The 24,444-nt window shown below is 40.2% G+C and overlaps 1 protein-coding gene across 5 annotated transcripts in view; it reads right to left on the bottom strand.

The window, feature by feature from the left end:
* The window catches only part of RBMS3 (RNA binding motif single stranded interacting protein 3), a 710,181-nt gene that overhangs the window by 334,804 nt on the left and 350,933 nt on the right, over positions 1 to 24,444 (bottom strand). For 3 of the 5 annotated variants that reach the window (XM_042042917.1, XM_042042919.1, XM_042042920.1), the window contains one exon: positions 14,525 to 14,694. In XM_042042917.1, coding sequence (XP_041898851.1) covers positions 14,525 to 14,694 — 170 coding nt within the window. The remainder of the gene's footprint in view (positions 1 to 14,524; positions 14,695 to 24,444) is intronic. The other 2 variants (XM_042042918.1, XM_042042921.1) reach the window with 1 other exon arrangement.

A 24,444-nucleotide genomic window follows, 5' to 3' on the forward strand; every position in this document is an offset into this window, starting at 1 on the left:
GAGCCATGGGGGAAAGAAACCTACATTTTTATAAGAATTGAAAGCTGAGTTCTCTACCTTATCACATACCTAAGGAACTAAGGGTTTAAGAAACAAATACTGTGAACCTTGCAATAAAAATCTGAGGCATGGCAACACCAAGGGCTACATCTTCATCAAATATTAGTGAACAACCTCAGCTAGGGTAAAAACACTGCTTGACAGTTGCATGGTTTGGGTCCCAGAAAACAATCCCAAGGAAAAAAAAATTATAACAAGGAACAAATCCAGCCTGTGCTCTACTCCCCACTTTATAAAAAGAGCTGGATTTAAAGGTAGATCAAAACACCACTGCTGACACGCCTCACTTACTGCTATCACATATACAAATGAGAAGTATATCCTATACAGATAAATTATATTCCATCCTATATAATCTGCCAAATATAATCTGTCAAAGGTTCTGGGTTTAAAAATTAGTAACACAAAATTTAAAATGATCACCTACAGCAGCAAGCTGCCTGCTTTTTGAACATCCCATCAGAAGCAGTGAAAGCACAAAACCTACGTAAAAAGGTCACACTCATACTTCATGGAGTCAAAGATACATTTTACAAGAAACTGGCAAATATTCTGCAAATAGTTACAACTATGAACAACTGAATTCATATCCTGGACAGTCCTGAATGCACCCAATGGCCAGCTTTCATCAACCTAGCACTTGCAGTATCAGACCATATATTTACACATTTCCTGAAACGTCTTATTCATCAACAGCATTTGCACCCTTTCCTCCCACTTACTCAGACCCTGGGAGTTTCTGACCCTTTTCCTTTCTGCTGTTCAAGAAAGGAAGTTCTCAAAAGACCAACATCTTGAATAAGAAGCCAAGGCAAAAGAAAAGGTCTGCTCTAGCTACTCATTTCCCATATGCCTTTGCCCTTCACTTTACTTGGGCTTGCTCCAGAGAACACAGGGATCAAGAGACAAACCTGTGGATTTGCACTGTTTTGCAGTTTCAAGAGCCAATAAATGCTACTCTACATGTAACATTCCATTTTGTAACACAATTTCCTATGTTCATACTTCAGTTTCTTTTTGATTCCCACATTCCCAGGACAACAGTTTCTTTGTTCAAGCTTCCATGTTTATGGTATGTTATCTTATCTCTGGTTTAGCCTTTAATATTGAGCAGAGTCAGAAAAGAATCATCCTCTTGTTTGAGATGCAAAAATTTACATCTGCTTGCATTTTTAAGACACACAAACATACAAACATAGTTTAAAAAGTCTAAGCAAATATACTCTTACTAATGCTGTTATCTGAATGATGATATTTAACACCAGTTACAGCTTAGTGCCCTTATCTCCCCTGTGAAATAACTTTTTTTTTCCCTAGGACACTGTCATTTTACTCTCATAACAGAGCTTGATAAAACTTTCCCCAGCTCTGCAAAGGGAAGATCAAGGTTGGATTAGAAGGAAATTTACAGAAGTGAGAGTGAAGCAAACTATTACAGTGTTGGGGAGAATTTTCATAGCCACAGGGCCACCCAAAGTTAAGAGAGACACTCAGTGTTGCAGCAAAACTGATTCAGAGAAGAGACACAAAAGCTTAAGAGTGGAGAATGGCAGAAAAATTCAGGCCCTAGTCTGAATTCCAAACTGCACCTGCACATGGTGAGGAACACAAGGACCCATCCACACCACTGTCATGCCAGTTTTGCAGGAGAGCATGGAGCTACTTTAGCTGGCTTTTACCTGGTCCCAGGTTTCACCGCATGGCTCTAAAACCTAGCAGCATCTGCAACAGAGGCTCCTTCAGGAAGTGAAATGGACAGTACTGACTCAGTTCTGCATGTTTGTTCTCCATCTAAAAGAAAAACGCACTTCAAAAAAGAAGAAAGAATCACCATTTGTTTAAACCCCTGGAAGTGTTCTCCCCAACCTCCTCATGGTCCCACAATCCCGACCTTCTCCCAAAGGCTGTTTTCTCTCCCACCTCTAAGATTAGTATGTTCAAGACCTGCTCAGTTTTGACAGGGGAAAAAAAAGCCACCTTGAACAGAAAGCCTTTTGAGTCTTCCCTTACTTTTGAAGCCTTTGTACTTTTTAATCCCTGCTCTGCCAATTTTGTCTCCCTTTCCCCTCCTCCCCCTTTCAGTGGAAATTTTCTACTCTTTACAAGCCTGGCTCTCTGCAGAAAATTGATTTCCCCTAGGATACAGCCATCCTACTGTTCTATGCATGGTCATTAATGACCATCCTGTTCACCACAGAGACAGACAGACACGGTGGCACTCCTCCCCAGCTCCTTAGCACAGAAAGCACACAGGGAAAAATCGTAACAGCCTCGGAGCTGAACCGTACCAAGGGTTCATCATCCCCAGAAAACACCATACAAAATCCCCAAATGAGCTATTACAAGAATAAAATGTTTCTTGCTGGTTTCTGTCACTCTTTACTTCAACTGCACTAGATTGAATTTTTTTTAATCTCTCCGAGGTAACAACCATTATGTAGTTTCCTCTCTCCCAGAGGAGGTAGTTCCCTTCCTCCCCCACATGGGAGAAAACCCTAATCAGATGTTACTTGGGCTCATATAGGTTTTCCTTGGGTACTGGCATAAGGCTGTCCAAGGGCAGAATGAATTTCAGCACAGATTGCACAACCTGCTTGAAGATGTGAGAAAATACGTGGGTGCTGCACTTCTTGCCATTTTAGCTGCTTTGCAAGTATTGTACCTGCTGGCTTCACCATCCCTGGGAGATCTGCAGCCTCACATCTGACTGCAGTGAATTCCCATCCTTGGAGTGACAGACAATTCTCCCCTTAACTCTTAGTGTCTCTGACGCCAGTGGGTAAAACAAAATGACTGTACTCACAAAACAGCTTAAGCTTTCTTTAGAAACATCTTTTGGATAGACTCCCTGTCTCCTCATTGACCCATGCGGTTCTTGCAAGAACTTCCCCTTGTCCCTGCTGCTAAAGGGAGTTACAATGGAGGGCTAGAAGCCACAAGCTACATTACTAGTTTCAGCAGAACCAAAACTAAGGAAAAATATTAATAAATCCTGAAGATGGATATAGAGTTGGCTTTAGAGGGTTTTGTTTAGTATTCAGCTTAGTTCCAGTGAGTTTACATTAAATAAACAGGAGCAGTGTCTTTAAATCAAAAGGTAAATTTTAAACAAAAGAAAACCTTTTTAGCGACTGTTGATCAGAAAAAAACCCCAACTCTAAAAATTAGTTCTGAAACTGGAAGAGGGTCTTAATGAAAAGTGTCAACACAGTGAATGCCTGATGCAGCACTTCAGAAAAGCTGGGTTGGGGAAACTGCCCAAACCAAGAAATTCATATTTAAATCTCACATTGTCCAGCTACGCTTTGTACATTGTGCTGTGATTTCTTTATATAACTCTCACAAATGCTGGCTGATATTAACCAAGGAAATCCTCTGCATACAAATAGGACAATCCACCCCACTGTAGGTCTCATAAAATCACATGATCTGTGGAAATTTCCAAATGCCTCAACACCGTATGGGTGAGTTAAGGATAAAGTTTCAAGCCTGAACTCCATAATTTCCTGTCTTTTGCTGGTCTACACAGCTCTTTAATGTTAGGTTAATATCATTTTTGTGGGTGTGATTGCATTACCCGCCGCTCCTGATGCCAGCATTAGTGGATTTCTGTGTAACAGGAGAGCACGCTTTACTGCTCGTACTGTTACTAAATACCATTAAGCAGAGCAGCTGCAGCCCTCCTGATAGCAGGACTAGAGGGCTACCTTGTTAGGAGAGGACAAGCACTTTACTGCTGGCACACAGCCTAAATCCCACAAGCCCTCAGCATGTCCAGTTTGCCTCAACGTCCCCACCAGACAGCCTGCTGCAGCATATCCCCCAGCCAAAAAAAGGTCCCCAGGTCTGTAACTCTGCTGAGATGCAGAGATCTCTCTCACAGGCTCAACATCCCGAGTCCTACATGATGCTGCCGTGACTTGGCAGCTTGAAAAGATAGACATGTATTTACTTGGTGACCTTTCGGCTCCAGGTGCAACAGAGGGCTGCTAAACTCTCCACTGAGAGCACGCCTCACACACTGGTGACAGCTACTAACTAGTGGCACAGTGCTTTAAAAATCCCTCTCAGAAGTCTTTGTGGAGAGATTAAAATGCCACATGTACGTGAGTTGTAAAAACTCCACAGCAGCCTCCAAAGGGAGATTTAACTTGAGTTTCTCATCAATACCCTTGCACTGCTAACCAGCACCCACTAAGGACATTATGAGCCTGACTACTCTGCAGACACATCCTGCTTTAGAGGAGGAGTGCATTAGAGAAGGGGGGGATGAGGAGCAATGGAAAAAAGAATGAGGGAGAATGAGGAGTTTACATCTGTTCCACATAGCTGGCTCACTACGCACTGAACTGTACTGACAGACAACATCATCTAAGCAGTTGCAATGAGCTGTAGTTACACTTCCTGCCACTCTAATCCACCACAAAATGCCTGTATGCTGCCTATAGAGCTATACATGACCAGAAGCAGTGGGAGATTCAGCTGCTAGCACTGAACTAACAGCAGCCCCATGTCCTCAATGGACCATGGGAACAGCATGGCAGGGACACATGAGGGACAAGAAATGTGGTCTTGTGATTGAGAGGAATCCTTGTTTCTCTATATCTAAGTTCAGTAAGAGCCAACAAACAAACACAGGAATCTAGTAAGAACCAACAATTGCAAATCCGAGACAGTTTTTTCTTACCACTCAGTGAAAACAGAGATGGAACAACTGCAGTTCCTGAAATTGCTGATAGCATTTAACAGCTGTGTCATTACAACCTGTCTCCCACATCTATATGACCTGCTAACATTTATGTCTGTAGTCCAGTTCTGTTAAGCAGGGACCAAAATCATGGCATGAGTATAGTGCCCTGCTTTCCTTTAAGCCCCACCAATGACTTGGAATTTTCCATTCTGTTCGACCACAGGCATCAGTTTTCCTTTCCATCTAGAAGCACTTGCCTTGAGTTCATTTTATTCTGAGTCAAGAGGTTGTCCTATATGAATCCTTCAGGTCCTTGAACTGGCTGTATGTTCATATATGTGATAGGAATTCATTTGTTATAAAGCACTTCATTTGTTCGTAAGGCACTTAATAAATTTTATATTGAAATATTTGTGTTTAATTCTTGTAATCAAAAAAACTTCCTAGTCATAATCCATTTAATTGGCAATTCTAAATTTGGTATTGATTTAAGTAAAGCAGAGGAGACAAGATACATTAAAGATGAGTAGAGAAATTGTTAAGTATGGCTTAGATCCAAATTCCTTACTTTTAAAAATAAAGGTTTGAGGGTGCTGCAGTTTTCTCATTCTATGGGGTTTTGTTGCTCACAGCTGAGGATGGACAGACACATGATTTACAATTAAAGGTAATCAAAACCTTAGAGGTTTAGAGATGGGCAGGAACAAACTCTTAGCAACAATGGTAGGTTTGCTGGTGTTTTCACATCTTCAGTTACAGAGTGGGTGCTTTTCTGGAACACAGTCTTTACATCAAAATAAATTGCTATGTTTAGTCCAAAAGCAAAAGGGAAATTTAAAGATCTGAATCAACCAGAAAATTATGGTAGACTGTCCCTTGGTCTCTTCTGGATCTTAAATTCTATGACTTTGTGAATAATTTCATCCCTTTTAATTATTAGTTTCCTACTATAAAGAAGTTTAAAAGTTAATGTTCTTCTTGAATCAATGAATTACAGAAAATAATTGAAGGTTCGTAATTGGATTATAACCCCAGAAGAATAGGGAAATGCTGAACTGGGAAGCTGAAGTAAGGAAAGCGTGTCTGTTTTCTTTTTTTTTTTATGAGATCACCAGGCAGTAATAGCCATAAATGCTTCACTTATTACCTGTGTTACACTGAAACAATAACATGCCTGTGATCCTGCAATAACTGCTATTTGAAGAGACTGCTGTGCTTCCATAGGACACAGAAAATACATGCCCAAGATAGAGAAAACCTTTTTAGATCTCTGTCAGATCAACATCTTTTAAAAATTAGGCTGAAAACATTCCATCTTTCCTGTCTCTGTTTAAAACAAGGCAAATATAAAAACCTCTGACGTAGTTGCAACAATTCTAAGAAATTCCTTCTCTGGTGAACATCTTTAAAAAAATTAAAGCCTTTGCAGTTTTTAACAGAAACCTAGTAGCAACACTTGTCACACAAATAATTCTGGGAAGTTACCAAATACTTGGAATGAAGGACATTGCATGCTGCATAGCACAGAGCTCTTGTCGATGCTTGTTTGGAATGGTATGAGAAAGTCTAGCAGCTGAATACAATGACATTTTTGTTTTCGTGCTGATAATATTCAATAGCTTTGCCACCAAAGTTGGCCTGCCACTTCCTCTTGCATAGAAATTGCAGGCATGCACTAAGGTTTTTGCCATTAGCTGGAAGCAGTGCCCAGGTTATTCTTGGTTTGGGGAGGGGGTTGTTAAGCGTAGCTGGTATTGTTTCCTTTCAGCAAAGCTTTAGGACAATGTATTTCTCAAACAGAGCAGAACATAATCTGCGTCATACCTTCAAGAGAAAGGTTACAGAAACATTTCTGCTACACAAATGTCAGAACATGAACAGTGTGTCTCCATCTTCCCTCAAAAGCTGGTGACTCCTAAGGAGTATAAACCACATGCCAGTCACAGAACTTCCGTCTCCACTCTCTGCACATGTAAGACAGCAACTGGCTCTGCTCTCCCACTGCTGCCATCAATTCTCAAAGGATATGAGATCAGAAAGACACACTGAACCTGACACCATGGAATTTAGGAGAACACCAAAAATGTCGACAAATCTAAAACACATGGATAAGCTTCAAAACAGAAGAAATAAAGATAACCAGAACTTTCATTGCCACTAAAAAAACCCAACAAAACACCACTATGACTTAAAGGATGGCAGTGAAGCAACCTTTATCAAACCAACAGCATATAAACCAGACCCCTTACTGGAAAGCAGAAACCAAGCGTGAGAGTTTTACAAGACACCTTGAGGGCCTGGAAAATTCAGACTGTCGAGAGATCCATAGTTATGAAAGCCCTTTCACAGAGCAACATCTACATTTGCAAAAACAGACACGTCCCACAGACTTATATGGTGGAGAACCTGTCCGCCCTTTGGACAGTTTCTGGCCATGAGCACTTTCAAATGGCTACATCAGTAGCCTCATGAATGGATGGTGATGCTGTGGTTGACTGGCCGCACAAAAAATATGCGGGAAAAGTGGAAAAAGAAAGAGGACAAGGAAAGAGTGGAAACACATACATCTCAGAACAGGTCAGAAGAAGCTCGTAAGTTGCTGCCCTCCTATCTCGACACCCCTCCTGCGCTGTAAGCAAAACAAGTGGCTGTTGAGGTCATGTCCTTCACACTGCTACACAGAAGACTCAATATTTCTGAGTTCTCTTTTTAGTTGTGGGGTTTCTTTTTTCTTTTTCTTTCTTTCTTATTCCACAAGGACTTTAATTAAAATTCATCAGAAGAAATGTTTTCAGCAGCAGTGTCTGAAAATGCTGCCTCCTCCCATATCTTCCATTAAATCAGGTTCATCCAACTTGAAAGGAGATGAGAAACTCTCACTGACACCCTGTCACACTCCAGTGAAAAGACAGGCACATTCAAAACAGAGGAGAGTGCAGGTGCTCATTTATTACTCTACGCAGATTATTCTCCTGCCTTTCTTCCTGACAATGGGAACGTTCACATCCCAGATGGAGCTCTCTGTAGTGCTGTGGGCATTTGCTGACCTAAAGTTTTGTTTTCCCTGATGAAAGAAGCAAGCTAAGAAGAGGATTGGTTCCTTGCCTATTGAGGCAGCTTTCATGTTTGTTTCTAACAATGGAAGATGTTTGGGGATTATTTCAGTGGGCATGAACGTATAAATATTTTTCAACAATATCAGGTAAAGGAGAAAAGCCCTGTACACATCCATGCCCATATTTACACATGCAAAGATATAATATTCATATAACTGACAGCAAAACTGCAAAGCAACTGATCTCAGAAACCAAGATGTTGTTCAAGGAAATAATGTTCATCCCTGTTGTTCAAGGTCACTGCCTTGTATGATTTCAGATCTAGAGAGTAACCCCACAATGTTTCTCATAGCATTAATAAGCACCATACAGTGAAGACAATTCTTCAATGCAAGAATTAACAAATCATGTCCACAGCATCAGGTTTCTCTGCTTTAATGCCTACTTTATGCATCCTTTTAATTCACCATTTGGCTCCTGAGCAAAAGCATTTTGACTTAAAAGAATTAACCTTCTTTCCCCTTTCCCACCCCTCTTAATAAACTTTTAGGAAAAGTCCATGACATAAAGAATTTGAGAAGAATACAGATTTCTCCAATCTAACCCATCAGTGCGTTTTTCTCTGGTCTGGAGACACAAACATTAACAAATGAGAGGAATATACTCATGTAGCTCCCCCCTTGCTTTCTATCAGCACAGTAGTCCAGCAGGGTAACTCTGCTGTGCTTGGTCCAGCAGTACACCCTTCTTGGGACTTTGCTTTCCTGATTTTACTTGGAGTAACAAAGAGGGAAGGGGAGGGAAGAGGGGGAATTTTGGTTTTTTTCTTTTTCTCCCGTCAAGCGTGGGCATTTCTTTAGTTCCCATGAAGACTGATCTCTCCAGCAGATTTCATAACCATTCCCAGTTCTCATATTACCAGGATACACTGAACCAAAATATCCACCAAGATTTTAAGCAGGAACTATTCCCTGTGATGCCACATGGTTTCTATATGAGCTAATCCCATTGAATGAGTGCTCTCACCTTCATGCCCTCTCAGTCTCTGCTACATCACAGAGCAATGGTGTCAGCTGATACTAATTACAGGAGAGATGTAGGCTGTGGTTCTGCCTGAATTAATATGGAAGACAGAGTGCACGTTGCTTTAACATACAGAACGTTACAGAATGCAGTAAATGCCTTCACCACTCCAAAGACTATTTCTTAAAAATTGAGGAGCAGACACAGCCTAATACTCTGTAAGTCTAAGTCTCTCTCTCTGTTTTCACCAGGGTCAGGATGAGAACATCAGTTTACACTGGGTGCAAACTTTGTCTGACTTCATTGTGGAACAACAGATTTACTGCAGAGATTCTTTTGGTCTTTTTGGTTCTGAGTTCACTATGGCAATTGTATTTTGGTTAGCCTTTATTTTATCTATAGTTCACACTAATTGTTTTTAATTAACTTTTTAATGCAGTAAGAAGCAGGAAAGGAAGAGAATTTACTTTCCCCACACCTTCATTTCATCAGTTTTCATATAATAAGGTCTTGTTATTTAAACAAAATAAAAGGAAAATGAAAATAGTCAGGAATGTGTAACTCTTGCTGCCTTAACAGATGGCAGGAATGACCATCCTGACTTGCTATAAGGCTTGGTCTAATGGAAATGTTGTACTTGTTGCAGCTATTAACAAGACAACCTATCCTGAAAGGCACCTTGAACCCTTCTGAAACCTCAATGAACTCGGCCTTTGTCAGTGAGGGCAAAAGGAACGCACACAGTTCATTTCAAAAACAGTCTAGAATTTAAGTAAATTAATGTGTGACTTTTCAGTTGATAACCTCAGTTACATTAGCCTTGGGACTAACCCTTCAGTAGAATCTAAACAGTAACAGCCTGAATATTTATTCAGACATTCCACAAGACAAAACCAAGGACGTTCAAAATTAAATGAGAGGCTAAAATCTCACACTTGATGAATTGTCAAGGAGTCAATCAGGATACCTTCAGACAAAAGAGAAATTAAAAAAAAACAAATCCAAAATCAATAAAACAACCAACCCCACTAACCCAAAACAATCCCAAAACATTGAGTAATCTGCTCAAAAGTATCAATCTAGAAGTTATTTAAAGAAAGCAACCCTCATGGAAATCATTACGCAGCAAGGATTTCCCATACCTGGAAAACCTCAGAGAATTCTGTCTCATCTTCCTCAAGAGTTAGCCTGAGCAGCATACAGACTTACTCTCTTTAGGTTTAGATATTTTTACTGTTGTTGTTGTTTTAATTAAATAAATAAGCCCTTTAATTTTACCCTGGAACACAAAGAAGTCAAATGGACTGAATCAAGGTGGACAGAGATTATCTTTTGAATACATGTGAATGTCTTAACTGTGCAATGCAGAAGGCTTGGGTTTTAGTCAAATGCTGGAGCTTTTAAGCCAACTTTTCAAAATTACTGGGGGGAAGAAAGAGATATAAAATATCTCTTTTCCCAAATTTCCTTTCCCTTCTGCAAAGCTTAATTTTATCTTTTAAAAAATTTTGGGCCTAAATCTTCTTCAGTGCAAAAATGTAAGGACAGACAGAAACAACAAAATCTTGAGAAACAGACTGAGTTCTTTAAATTAAATATGTTTTAAAACCATAAAGCTCAAGTGTTTAGTCTGTGCATGAGATTTCCTTCAACTTATCTTCACCAGGATGCAGTTAGGAAGAACGGGATGTGTTTAGTATAATAAGAAGGCACTAATTCATCTGTGTATGTTTTTAAGAGGATCTTGAAATTCTTCTGGGTGAAATATAAGACAATGCATGAAAATTAAAGTGACAGATTATGAATATTTCAAAGATAATAATTTATATTTTGTTTGTACAATGACACACCATGCAAATTTTCCTGTCTATAATGTTATATTTTAAGGCTGATTATCTTCCCTTTTGATGAAAAGCATATTTTGACTGGAAAGATATACATATCATGGTGTATACCACTGCACCAGCAGAGACTGTGTACCTCCAAGAAATAAATTGTAACTATTTGATACTTACTATTATCTTTATGAAATATGTAAATATTTAAATTTTAGACTAATAAATTCTGATGATCAATATAATCACAGATAGGCAGAAAGCCTGTATTTTTAAGAACCTCAGAAAAGGTTAAGAGAGGCCAAGGTCCATTTTTGAAAGTTCCTTTACTCAGTGTCTATGAAAATCCAGAAGATGATACATACACAAAAGAACAAGAGATTCTTGCTTGCTTTAACACTCTTACTCTTTCGATGTAACTTTTGACAGAGTTATTGTATAGAGTCCCAAAAGATACAGTGCAACCTAACAGCTCCCTACTGCAAAAGCGAATTTGATGAAACTCTGCTGGACACATGTTAAACCAACTACTGAGGATCAGAACCACACAAAAAGAAAAATCTTCCAGTAGCAATTTTTTATTTTTTCATTTACTCAGCTACTGTACAGCCTATGATGACTTGTTTTCCTTTAGTTATATGAACAGTTTGACAGATTACTGTGACAAGGTTACTCTCAAATTGATAAAAGGTTTGATAGTGCCGGAACATTTGTCAGAAATGTCTCACATCACATGTAATGGACTCTGCACTTCAAGCATCAATGGTACTCCAGTCTGCTGTTTTCTGTTTAGTGTGCAATGCCCACCAACAAAAAACATACAGCAGAAAGACAGAAAAGCAGGCAGGATTTACCAAAACAGCCCCATACTTTATCAAACAATTCTGATTAAAGGGTTTCTCTTCCTTAACCCACCTGGAAAAATGCAATTAAATGAAAAACTTTACACATGACTTGAAGGGTGCTCCATAGGTCTAAACCTGAAAATGGGATGGGATATGATAATGTACATAACCCTAAGTGTTTCCAGCATTTCCTGTACTTCTGAGAGAGAAATATTGTGGGTTTAAGTACATTATTCCTCCGCCTGCCAAATGTGAGACATTAGAAGTGATAGTTGTACTGCTAGCAGCCTTGTCCCATGCTGGAGTAGAGGAAATGGGTTCAGAAGGGCTCATTTTAGGCACTGGGAGTTAGCCTATGGGAACCAGTGTGCTGAACATAAGCCAGCTTTGGTGAATACCTCCCTTAAACACAGCTCTCCAAAAATACTGTACTACAAAATAATAAAATGGTTTATGGATTGGAATTAAGATTTTCCCCTCACATCTCGTAGCATATGATGCTAATATGAGGCTATGCAGGAAGCCTAAGAACCAGCACCACCTGCTCGTTTGCAAATACCTGTTCACATGAAGACTTTAATGCCTGGTGAAGCCCCAGCCATGTAAGCTACGAGAGAGCTCTACATAGGACGACTTTTCTGAGCAGAAAAATCCTTCTTGTTCATATAGCAGCAGACTGTTGGGCTTAGTTTTAGTGGGGTTTTTGGGGAGGAGGGTTGGGTTTGAGGGTTTTTTCAGGGGTGGGGGCAGGTGAAGAGGCAAGGGCTTTGGACCTTTATCTACCTCTACTGTGCAATCACCTGCAAAGATAAAGAAAATATCTTGCAACATATTACTTAAAATCTACACACTGCTGTCATGAGCAAGAGTGTCTGAGATTGCTTAAATAATCCCTGATGAGGGTATGAGCAAAAGTCAGATTTAAGGATTTCTCAGATCACACTGCAGCCTGGAAAGGAGGCGGGGGGGGGGGAATGCACCACCACAGCTGCCAGTACAAATTCTAGTATTTTCAAATGTTTAGGTTTCCCTTCATTGTCTTTTTCTTCTGCTTTGATAAATTCTTTTAATTTTCTGGAAAAAAAAAGTCATAAGAACTATCTGGTTTCTCCTCACTGACATTCAGCCAAAGGATAGAAAAACCAGCAAAACGAATGTCAGCATTTTTCTTAAAGAGCATCTGTTCACACAGGAACCCCATGACAGCAAGACAAAGCCCTCTAATCTTGTATCAGATTAAGTTTAGTGGAGCACATTAAAAATTTTGCCACAGTGCTAAAAGGAAGCTCTCAGATACTTGATGCGCACTTCCCATACGCAGACATGGGGTAGGGACGCACTCTCTGAACTTCATGATTCAAGTATCACTGCTCACACCACAGCCTCACACCACGACGGCAGCACTAAGCACCAAAGCTGCGAGGCTCCTTTAGGAATAGTTAGTTCAGTCCTGATCAGCTGAAAGCGTTTCTGTGAACTGCAGAAGGGTGAGGCTGCAAGAAGATGTATCACAAAATAGCTTTTTGAACATCAGCAGACTACAATCAATTCATACCTACTGAGGATCTGGCCCTTGAACTGGGATTATCTGTGACTGTCACATGTGGAAAGTGTCAGTGAATGTAGTTTGTACAAGTGTCAAACAGGTACACTCATATTTCAACTTGCATGAAATATGAAACCTCACCAGCACACTATTCTCCTGTGAACAGTGAGTCAGTTCTACCCAGAGAAGCTTTAATAGCAGAAAGTCACAGGGAAGAGTTTCAAGCTCACATAATTTTACTCAAATCCGGATATCACTTCAGTAAGACTGCTAACTCCAATCCTGGCCAGTCCTGTCCACATAAAGGGTACTCAGGAAAGCATTTCAGGATTTTTGATCAAAATCAGGAAAGACAGAATGTCAAAAAATGGTAAAACCCCATTAAATTCTTACTCCTACTGAAAACTTCCAAACAATATTCATTTGGATTCAGGTCTGTAGATCAGCCCCAGGCTGTTCCTTACTTTACCAAATTTCATTTATTGATACCTATTTGAAAGGCTGATTTTTGATGACAAAATACAGAGATGATGTTGTCTTTTAGAACAGATGATTCTATGGCAAAAGTACTGCAGGTCTGCATCAAAACGAGTGGATTTGTGTTTTTCAAATTTCTCGTTCTTATTTCAACACCAAAAAAATGTGTTATGCTAAATTCCACCCTGGTGATCTCTGGCTGGAATCTCAAACTCTATTTCCCTCCCACATGTCATCAATAATAATCAAGACTTTGGAAATCCAATCATGTTGTCATTTCACATTGCTCACTACATTCAGTCAAGAGAAAAAGGGTAGAAGAGTGCAACGTTTTAGGAAGCAGCTCTTTTGATGATGCACGAGGAGCAAAGAGCTCCTTTATGCCACCTCTTTGGTTTCAACACGAATAAAACACAATAAAACCAATCTTTATCAGTACAGTATGCAAATATGACTCTCAAGATAAACAGGGAGGTAGAAGGTGCCACTTTCTACAGCATCATTTTTCAGTGGAACGGTAGTTAATTAGATGTTAATTATATGGCTACAAGGCCACCTTCAGTGGGTTTCATACTTCTCAATCTTTGAGCACAGCAACGTGTGACACAGCAATCATAAAATGTGATAAATGATTGAGGGAGGAACACCCATGTTGTGTTGTGCACTGGGTTGTGATTCACAGATCATTATAACTATAAAATCTGTCATTAGGGAGGTTTTCCTGCCATACAAATTCTCCTTTTAAGGTAAGAAATTAACCAGATTGGAGTAAACAGAAGTCAACGTGAAGGCCCTCACCTCTCTCTTCCCCTAAACTCATTACCTGAAAGTTTTTAGCAGGCATTAATTAGCCCTTCAAACTAAAAGACAAACACTCAACCTTCAAGTGCTGGAGGCTTCTGATGCCTTTTTGTGGCCACACAAGTGTAAGCAGGAGGGCCAGCTTTGACATCTTCCTACAGAAAGACGCTGAGTATTTTAAGGGCACTTACGGCTGGCACAGCTTGATAAGGTCCTGGTCAGTGGTGCCGGGTGGAAGGCCTCGAATGTACAGGTTGGTTTTACTCAACTGCTCTCCGCTGCTGTTGTTGCTGCTGTTGTTGCTGCTGTTTGTGCTGGGGCTGGGAGGAGCCATGGGGTGTGGAGCTGGTGCATAGGACTGCTGGAAACAGAGCAAAACAACAAGGCTTGTTACTGGAAAAGGCAAAAGCATGGCAGAAGCATGTGCTTTACCCAGGTAACTCCAGAACTATGCTATGCTTGTCCTGCCTTCCCTGACCCACTTCTGTGGTGCCTGTATCCACTCCCGGTCAGCAATACCTTTCAAAATGCAAAACAGGACCAACCAACATTTTGGGTTTAGCCATGGCTATGAAATGCATTATTCTACTATATTTTTTAATTTGGAATTAAAACAAACCTCTGAAATCACAAAAAAACCCTCTGAAATGACAGATACTCCAGGAGTAACTAGCATTAAAGAAAGAAGTTAAACACAATCTGCTCCAAGAGTACGCTAAAACACAAATAATACTATCTAGCCAAAGGTACAGAAGCTGATACCAGAAGCCTAGTTAGTCTTTTCTAAACATGAGGAGCACCCAGTGCATGCACAGTCAGGTGGCAGAGGGTTGGCTAGTCTGAAAGAGGAAAAAATTCCAAAGCAGCCTGAAAACACTCTGCTATTACGGATGTCTTTCGCAATAGAGAAACAGGGTTTGGAAAAGATGATCAGGCCAAGACCTTCTGCTCTCAAAATCGTACCCACTTCTGAACAACCACAAACCACACACAGCCACTGAGAAATATTGCTTAAGAAAGGAGTCATTCTCACAGGGAAAAACAGTATTCTCCCCTAACTCAATGGTAAATACATGCTGTGAAAAAAGACACCCACATGCTAGAAAAATTACCTAAACATCTCTGATATGAGGCAACAATGGGGAATTTCACTTGCTGCAACCATCCCTGGCTCTCTTACCACCAGAATATTTACTCATGGCACAGAGTGCTTGCCAGGAGAACAGAAGAGTGGTTGGAAGGAGGAGGCCATCCTGTCACCACTGTACCCTACGCAGAAAAGCTGAGACCTAGAGGAAAACTTGCAGGAACTGGAGGATCCTGGGACTGAGCTCCAGATGGGCAGCCAAGGGAACTGGAGTCAGAGCTTCAGGAATGTAATTGCCTGCTGAGAGGGAGAAAATCCCATTTCCACAGCCTGATCAGCTCATTCTGCTAGCTTTATGTGTAGCGACAACAGCAGGTAAATGTTGGACCAATGCTAAGTTAACCATGCTATGCTAATGGACTAATAAAAGCAAAACATCTGCAATTTTCATTATAGCAGCAATGACACTTTAGTAACTTCTAATATGCTTGTTCTGTGTTTAGGCCTTGAACAGAGAAAATGTTTAAGTCTGTGAGTAATTCTGATCATGCTAATCAACTGCCCCTTTAATGTCAGTGGCTCTACTTTAGTGCTTATAATTATGCACACACTAAATCACAGTCTTGGTAGATGGATGTTTCTAAATTAGTAGCTCTAAACTCTTTCTAACAAGTCCCTTTATTTAGTCCCTTATTTAGAAGAACAAAAAAAAAAATTGAAGAATATAAGGGGAGCATCAGTGACAGGTGATGCTCAGAGGTTTCAATCAAATGAAACACCACGCTTGCACCAATGCCTTTCCTCCTGGGCTTCTCCTTCCTTCTTCCCAGTTTCTCCCATTTAAACCAGGAGAGAGTGAACGTAGCATCAAGCGTCAAGACATCAGAATTCCTCTACAATCTCATCTGGTTGTCATGTGACTCAAGTAGGAGCCATTAAAAGGAAAAAAACCCACTGGTTTTCAGTGTGATCACCGTGCTACCAAGTAATGACATTCATTCTCATCTCCAGTAAAAGAGAAAGGGCAATGAGCTCCCTTCCCCAAGTCTCTGCACAGATACTTTTGCTGACAATCAAAAGCACTTAATGCATACGGATCATATTTCTCTGCACACACATTTTATCACTGGGTAATCCCCACCCACTCAAGCTTCAGTGTCATTCCCAGAAACAGAGAGCTGAGGCAGCAGCCTTGAGTACCAGCACAGGCAATCACCTCAACTGAGCCCCAGCACTGGGGACACGTCTTGGAAATCAGCTCCATGCCATGGCTACAGCCCAGCTGGATAACACTGCAGGCAACACTAACCTGTGTTAAATACATAGGTATCTACATAATATAATATCCTGCCTGAAAGCATATTTAAATCTCTGTGCACTGCAGGGCCATGGAAGAGGCAGGTATGACTCTGTATAACACTTTTGGCTTTAATATATCAAGAGCTGAGGAAATAACCCATGGTAATCTTGCACATTTTGAGCATTAATAAGGTTAAATAAATAGACAAATAGAGGTCGAGGTTACATTCTTACTGCTTTACCCTACACCTCCAAGATTACCATGCACACTGAATGCACGTAAATGACGTAAAGCAATGAAAGAACTTTCCATAAGCCAGTGAAGTGCTATGTACTTTAATTAATACTTGTTATTATTATATATGCCTTAGCAGGGGATAATGAGTAAATGTCCTATTCTCACACCAACCTAATAAGCAAGAAAAATAAAAAAAATAAGTGGAAATTTACCTTTGAAATACAAAGAGCAATTTTCATTCTATTATAAGATCTTTATCTTCACACTGAGGAAAACACTGGGGGCCTAATTCTAATTTAAGCTTAAGACATTTTATCCCTCTCAGCCAGCTGAAAGGGGATGTAGAAGTGAACACGAATTACATTTACGCCAATTTTGAGGCCACAGCTATTAAAAAAAAAAGTTCCCAGTATACAGAGAGAATGAGGCCATACAACAGGTTCTCCCTCAAGTAAGAGCTGCTCAGACAACAGGCACACATGGATGCCTGGGTTCACAGCAATGTCCTCGGACATGCTCTAAGGGTGGGCAGAGAGGCAGCCACACTCCACTTTGGGAGATGCTGATCTTCTCAGCCCAGCAAACTCTGCTACACTCCAAACCCTCTTCACTAATAAATCTCAGCCACAGCAGCCCACAGTAATTTCCATGCATATCCAATACCCCAGAATACCATCTGCAGAAAGATTACAAAATTGCCTGTACTGAGGCTGATGACATCTTCTGGCTGGTTGCCAGACTAAAAGCTTCAGGTCAGAAGAAAGCTTTGAATTCTTGTTTCCTGAGCTGCTGAGTGTATGACTGATGGCAAAAGTATGCACTTTGCCTCTAAATGAGCAAAGGATCTGGTTTGGTAATCTCCAAGTAATAGCTGAAGTGAAAGAAATGACTGGCAACCTAATGATGACCCCAGATATGGACCACTTGGTCCTGGACAATGCCAAAGTGGGGGACTGTCTGGGGAGCTGCCTGCACACCTGGCAGCAGGAAATTTGTGCCTTGTTCTGATGTTGGACCCCTCCACGGCTGGGAGCAAAGCACTTAACTTCTCTGCCTCGAGAGCCAGAAGGAGCAGCACTGTCAAGACTGGTTCAAAACACCCTGACACCAGCTGTAGAAATCTGGAAAAGAGGTTTTGCCACCACAACCAAGCACAGGACCTACAGCTCTAGAAAAAAAAAATAGGCAAAATCTAAATGTTCCACTTCAATAGAGAGCTGGAATTCTGAGCTGGTTTTGCCATTAATTTTTCACATAACCAATGCAACCAACTCATTTTTCAATTCTCATGCTTCATTATTCAGTGGAGAGTGTGTGGGGAATGAAGTGGTTTGTAGATCATTCCAAGCAGCTTATTAATTTAGCATGGATGGCTAATAGGATTTGTTTTCATCTTTGAAAAATGAATGAAATTTCTCCTTTTTCATTATTTAAAAGTGAGAAATTAATGTGCTAATTCTTATCCATTCTCAGGAATGCACCCTTGTGCTTAAACCCTACAGTTCAACTCTCTGAGACAAAGTGTCCTGTGAAACTGCACACAGCTAAGCATGAATAATGAGATACACCTTGGTCTTTCTAAGCAAATAACCCAGAAATGCTGAACCAGAAGCCTCTTGGATACTAAATGAACAACACTCCTCCTTCCAACATCCAACCGCCTTACAAAAGAACAGTATTTATCTTTCCATGGCAACCAAGTACTCTTAGGTAGGTTTTCACTAGTTGCAAGTTTAGACTAAAGTATTTTCCTTCCAAAGCAAAACACTACTTAAAAAGACAAATTTCAAATATTTTTCACATACAATTTCTTTTGGATGGGAATCACAGGCCCCAGATGCCAAGTTGTAGAGTCTGCTTTATTAGCAGCAGCTGGCTCCTTGGCAGGCTTCTGAGGCGGTCGGGCTTGTGGTTTTGGAGTGGCCTCAGAGCCTAGGATGCAGCTGGACAGCTATGCTAAAGGACTAGCCAATTTGTTTGTAGTCACCTTTGGCTATCCCAGATTTGTACTCTTTTATCCACTTGAAAGGGAGGCCTTGGAAAGATTCACTATTAACACAGATATGTTGACTTTTCCTATCATAGTTCATATTTTATATGAAAAAATGAGTGCGACACATAGTCCTACATTAAAAGATGCGTTATTTAAGCAATTGTGAGCACACACTATCCATTTCACTCTGAGTGGAGTGTTTTCCAGCTGCTAGATTGGTCTAAGTGCCCAGTTGCAACACAATTCCCTTCACTCCCAAATGAGAAAAATAAAATAAGACAAAGTAAATACAAGTAAACTGTGCAAATACCACTTTAATGCTCACATTAGGAAAACACTGTTCTCTCTACACGCTACTGTACAAAGGAGTAATTTTTGTGAGCTGGAGAGTTCTTACTGGCCAATTAGAAAAAGGATAAGAGCATGCCACCAACTTTCAGTCTGTTGATGGGATTTTGGAGCTGAGTGAACAGAAAATCTCCTGTTAAGCAAAAGACAATCACCACAGTTGAAGATAAAACAGAGCAGTAAGGAAAATACAGGAAAAAGACTTAGATCAGTGTCACAGCAACTCTCCTGCCTTTGGTTTGCTTCCTCAGTGAGGAACAGCACCAGAAGGTAAGCTGTATTTCTCATCCACAGACAGGTGGAACAGAGAAGTGAATAAAAGATGAACATTGAAGCGGGCAACACAGACACCTCATCTATTTTAGAAGGCTGCAGTCAGGGGACCTCGAGTTACAATTTTCTTCCCAAGTTTGCAGGGCAGTCACCGCTCTTGCAGAATCCAGACATGGCTATTGCCTATCTCCCATCTGGCCAATGAAGGCCTGGAAGACAAAGCTTCTTTTGGATGCTTCCCCACATAGTCAGGTCTTTCCCATGACATTTAAGAGAAAATAAACAGATGTAAAAGAGCCTGAGTTTTCTAACCCCTCTGCACAGTAACAAAGCTTCCTAGACTGTTTCTGTAGAAGCACCAACTCACCACTTGGCAACATTTTCAATTTGTAAAGGAATGGCATGTGAAAACGTGAGTAAACTCAGAAGATGAACACAGATAATAAGGTTCAAAGTCTGTTCCCTCACAGTTCTTTCAATCAAGAAAACCAGAACACACCTCAAGAGGATTTTGATTTCTCTGAATTCCTTCCAAGGCCTATAAAAGTGATTTGCTGGATACAAGAAGCCCAGTGAGTCAGAGCTGCCGGGTTACACTCTCTGTACTGCAAAATCACTGTGCTACCCCAAGCGAGTCATTTAAGTTCCTTACATCTCAGTTTACTAATCTGTAATGATTCTTCCTTACCTTCTTAAGGCATATATAATGCTCTGTGATTACTAGATGAAAGACACTACTAAGGATTGCAATATTACTTAAAGATGGGAAAAATATTATTAAACTCTAACTTAATAACTAGAGCTAAACTTAATTCTTTTGCACATAAAAGTGATTTCTGCATACAATGATTTTGCTATTCTGTATCTAAACTGAATGAATGAAATAATTTAAAATACAAAAATACCAAATTAGTTTTCTCATTAATAATAATTTTTAATTTAAAAACAAACTTAGAATCATGTGTTCACAGTGTTATTGTGATCTGTTTCTTGTATGCACTGAACTTGCTTTATTTCAAATGACATCTTTAGTACATGGGAAAAAGGTGTAATTTTGTTTTGTTTATCCTTTTGTTTCACACAGGAAAAAAAAAGATTACTTGGTGAAAATGGAAATTATGAAAAAAGCCCCAACCTAGTCCTCCAAGAGACACAGTAGTCATTCCACCATCAGATTAAAATTGGGATTTGATGGATCAGTAAAATACTTTGAGATCTTTGCTTCACAGACAAAGCTGTTGAAATCAGTAGGCTAAATACTCCTGAGGCTTAAAATTCCCTTGAACCTGTCACAAAGCATTAGAGATCTATAGAATACAAGCACAGGCACAATTTGGCTCAATTTTCTGCATTCCAAAATACTTCTCTTCCAAATCATGACTGCGCAGATTTTAGCATTTTATAAATGTTTAAAGGTAGACAATACAGAGAAATCAAGGCATCCACAGGAAGAGGGAGAAGTTCTTTATTGGACATTACCTGCAAAGTAGGTCTCATTTTATGCAGTTTTCTGAATTAAAACCAACCAATCAAGCAAAGAAAAAGCTTCAGCAATTCACTATTCTGATTGTCTTCAAGAGCACTGAGAGTTTAGGAGTCGTTAGCAGGGTGACATACACTAGAAGCCTTAAAATCTTCTCACTGATCATAGTACCTTCTATTTCCAGTAAGACAGACTGAAATAGTCTGCACTACCACCATTATCAACAGGAAATTTCAAAAACAAAGTGGTCGGGTGTAAAGCAGCTTATTTTGAAGTATGATGAAGTAGAAATAATAAAGTGGATTAGAGCACATATCATTAGGAGAGTCTGAAGATCATCTCGCCTGAGGATGAATGGGCCACAGCAAAAACCAGTCCAAGACAGGGGAATGGCACAGAGATTAGAGGCATTGTTTGCAGATGGAGAATACCCTGGCCATCACTGCCTGCCGTGGTTTTGGTCGCTAAATAGATGTAATAGATGCTGCTGGGCTGCCGACTTCAGCTCTTCACCCTCTCCTGCCTAAATATATACCACAAATACCACAGATAGAGCTACTCATCCCTCATAAGCAAGTTTCTGTTTATCCACAGGCTACCTGTAGCTCTGGTCTAAAATGTGGTAACTTCTCTGAACTTACTTCTTACATCCAGCCAGGAGGATAAAATTTAGTCCCTAGCATTAAAAAGCGAAAAACTAGCAATAAGAGCTATGTCACCAAATAAATATTTTCCAGAGTGGAAAATAACCTTCACAGCCTTGTCTCCTCCCATTTATTTCATGGCAGGAGGCTCCCAAGACAGAATATTCCTGAGGCATTATTTATTCCTCCACAAGGGAGAAGAAGAATTCTTTCTATAGATAAAGTATTTTGGCACTTTGGCAAACTCGTAAACAATAGCCTATATCCTTTGACATAAATTAGTGTTATTGCTTCATTATCCAATCCATTCATATTTTATTGATGTACTGGGACTAAATGTGAACAGACTTTAGATCTAAAAATTACTAAATCTGGGCAATCTGGACAATAAAACATTGCAATTCCTCTAATAAGAATATTTTAGAGCACAGATCAAAATACGACAGCAATTACTGCTTGTGATACAACAACTCTGTGGTAAAAAAAAAACCAGAGGGGAAATAACAAATTCAAGAAGAAATTATTGTTTGTGTTTACATTTCCACATAGCCAGTTTTAGGGTTACAATGAGCTGTCGGTCCATTTGAAGGTTAAGAATAAAAATGCAGACCAAGAGGCTGATACTTAACTTTCCAAATGTTTGCAAGAACAAACACATATTTGGTTCTGAGAAACTAAATTTACTCTCTGGGTATTTGTTTACATGTGGCAGACTAAAAGCATCTTGGAAATAAGATGCAGGAGGCATGTGCTGCATTGCATTGCTTTTCTGCACACAGTCCACACACACCCCAGAATCAACACTGGTGCAAGAACCTGGCTGCAATAAAAGCCCCCCACATAAACCTGAAGTTACAGCACAGAACAAAACTAAACATCGATATCTTCTCTTTCCTCCCCACTTGAGAATTTGGCAAGCAGAGATCAGAAGCAGATGTGTTTTCGTTTTGCAGAAAGAAAGCCCAACCAAAAAGGTTTTTCAAGATCCAACCCAAGTTTCCTCAGTTTATCTTTCTTATAGAAGAATTAAGCAGGAAATCTGCCACTGTTGACATAAGCCCTGTTGGGATGGAGGATTCAGGGATGGCAGAGCTCCCCAGGAATGTCGCTCATCATCTCGCCATGGTACCACAACAATCTTTTGTAGATGTGTATTGGGAAGCTCTGCCTCCTCCACCCAGTATATAGAAAAATGAGCTGTGCCTCCTGTCCTGTGGCCAAAAGAATCCACGGAACGCAGAGTCTGGAAATGGTTTTTCCTTTCCACAGCAGCGTGGCATCATCAGGACAGAATTTGAGGCATTTCACAATAGCCAGAGTTCATGTTTTCTTTGAGACCCCTTGAGCTACAGTAACACACTGGTCCAGGCAGGGTGCCAGAGGATGCCCACAGAAGATATGAGTCATCACAAACCTCACCACATTTTTGCTTCCAGCGCCAACTCATCCAGCACGTTCATCACAGAAAACAGCTTTTAAAAAAATTGCCCACACAAGTCATTACAGTTCATACCTAATTCCTCACTGAGGAAGAGGAGGACACAACCAACCTTGTGAGACCAGTGGATGCAATGTCATTTACAGGAGAGCTAGAAAGCCTTCCAAGAGTAAGCTGATATGGTGGGGATAAGAATCCAACCACAGAGATTAGAATTAAGGTGTCAGCCCATGGACATAGTTGGCCAAGGTCACCTTCATGTTTCTGGCAGCCCTGAATACTGTACCAGAAAAAGGCTAAAGGAGGCAGGGAAGCTGGGGTGGCCACATGTAGGGCTCACTGCAGGCAGCTGGGTCTGAAACTCCACGTTAAGAGCCTCTCTGTCCCATTCTAGATACTCCTCTACATTCTCAAAACCAGCTGTCTGTGTAAGAGAGAGAACTTTATAATGAAGTCACCATTATACATGGCCTCAGAAACTGTTGGGTCCCATGGAAAGACTGGAGGAATGGGACTCTGCAAGCCTTAACTTGCTAAAGAGGTGAATTCCAGACCTTCCTCAGATCTAAATGAGCTTTGAGCATCACATTACTGGCATCCCAGGAGCACACAAAGCATGAACATGGGAAGGTGAGCAAGATATACCAGGAACATTCTGCAATTTAAGCACTTACATTTTCAGCTAGGGTCAGCTATGGGCTTTAAATCATATGCTAAGGAATACGAACAAGCACTCTCTCTCCACTTTGTTACTGCAGATTCTGGTGCCTTATCAAATCTCCATTTTCTTTAGATATCATGTGGCAGACTTAGGAGGTAGTATGGGAAAAACTGTTTAATTTTCTTTGACTTAACAAGCATCTAACATAACTTACAATTAAAATATCATCCAGACATCAATCAAATCCATTTGAGGCAAAATTTACTAAATAAACTGAATAATTAATATAAAAATAGAGAACTTATTTATCCTATCTTTAGAAATTTTAGAATTACACCCAATTTATTTACAGATATTTCTATTTTTTTCCTTAAAATTCCATTTTCTGTAAATTATATTTGTTTTGAGAATGAACTTACTTAAGCATGCTGTGAGTACAAAACCCCAACACTGCTGTCTTTTTGGATCTATGAAACAAAGTATTGCCACATTTTTGTTTCCATTCAAACTCTTATAAGGAAGTAAGGCTGAACTGAAGCCTGAGCACTAAACTCTCAAGATGCACTCTATATTCACACCAAATGCAGACAGAGGCAAAAGTCTTAATTGATCAGCCCACTCACTGGGGTATTTGGCCACCTGTCTAA

The sequence above is a fragment of the Corvus kubaryi genome, unplaced genomic scaffold, assembly GCF_017639235.1.
Source record: "Corvus kubaryi isolate FWS band 111438036 unplaced genomic scaffold, C.kubaryi_AGA036_p1.0 37398, whole genome shotgun sequence".
Classification (NCBI taxonomy): domain Eukaryota; kingdom Metazoa; phylum Chordata; class Aves; order Passeriformes; family Corvidae; genus Corvus; species Corvus kubaryi.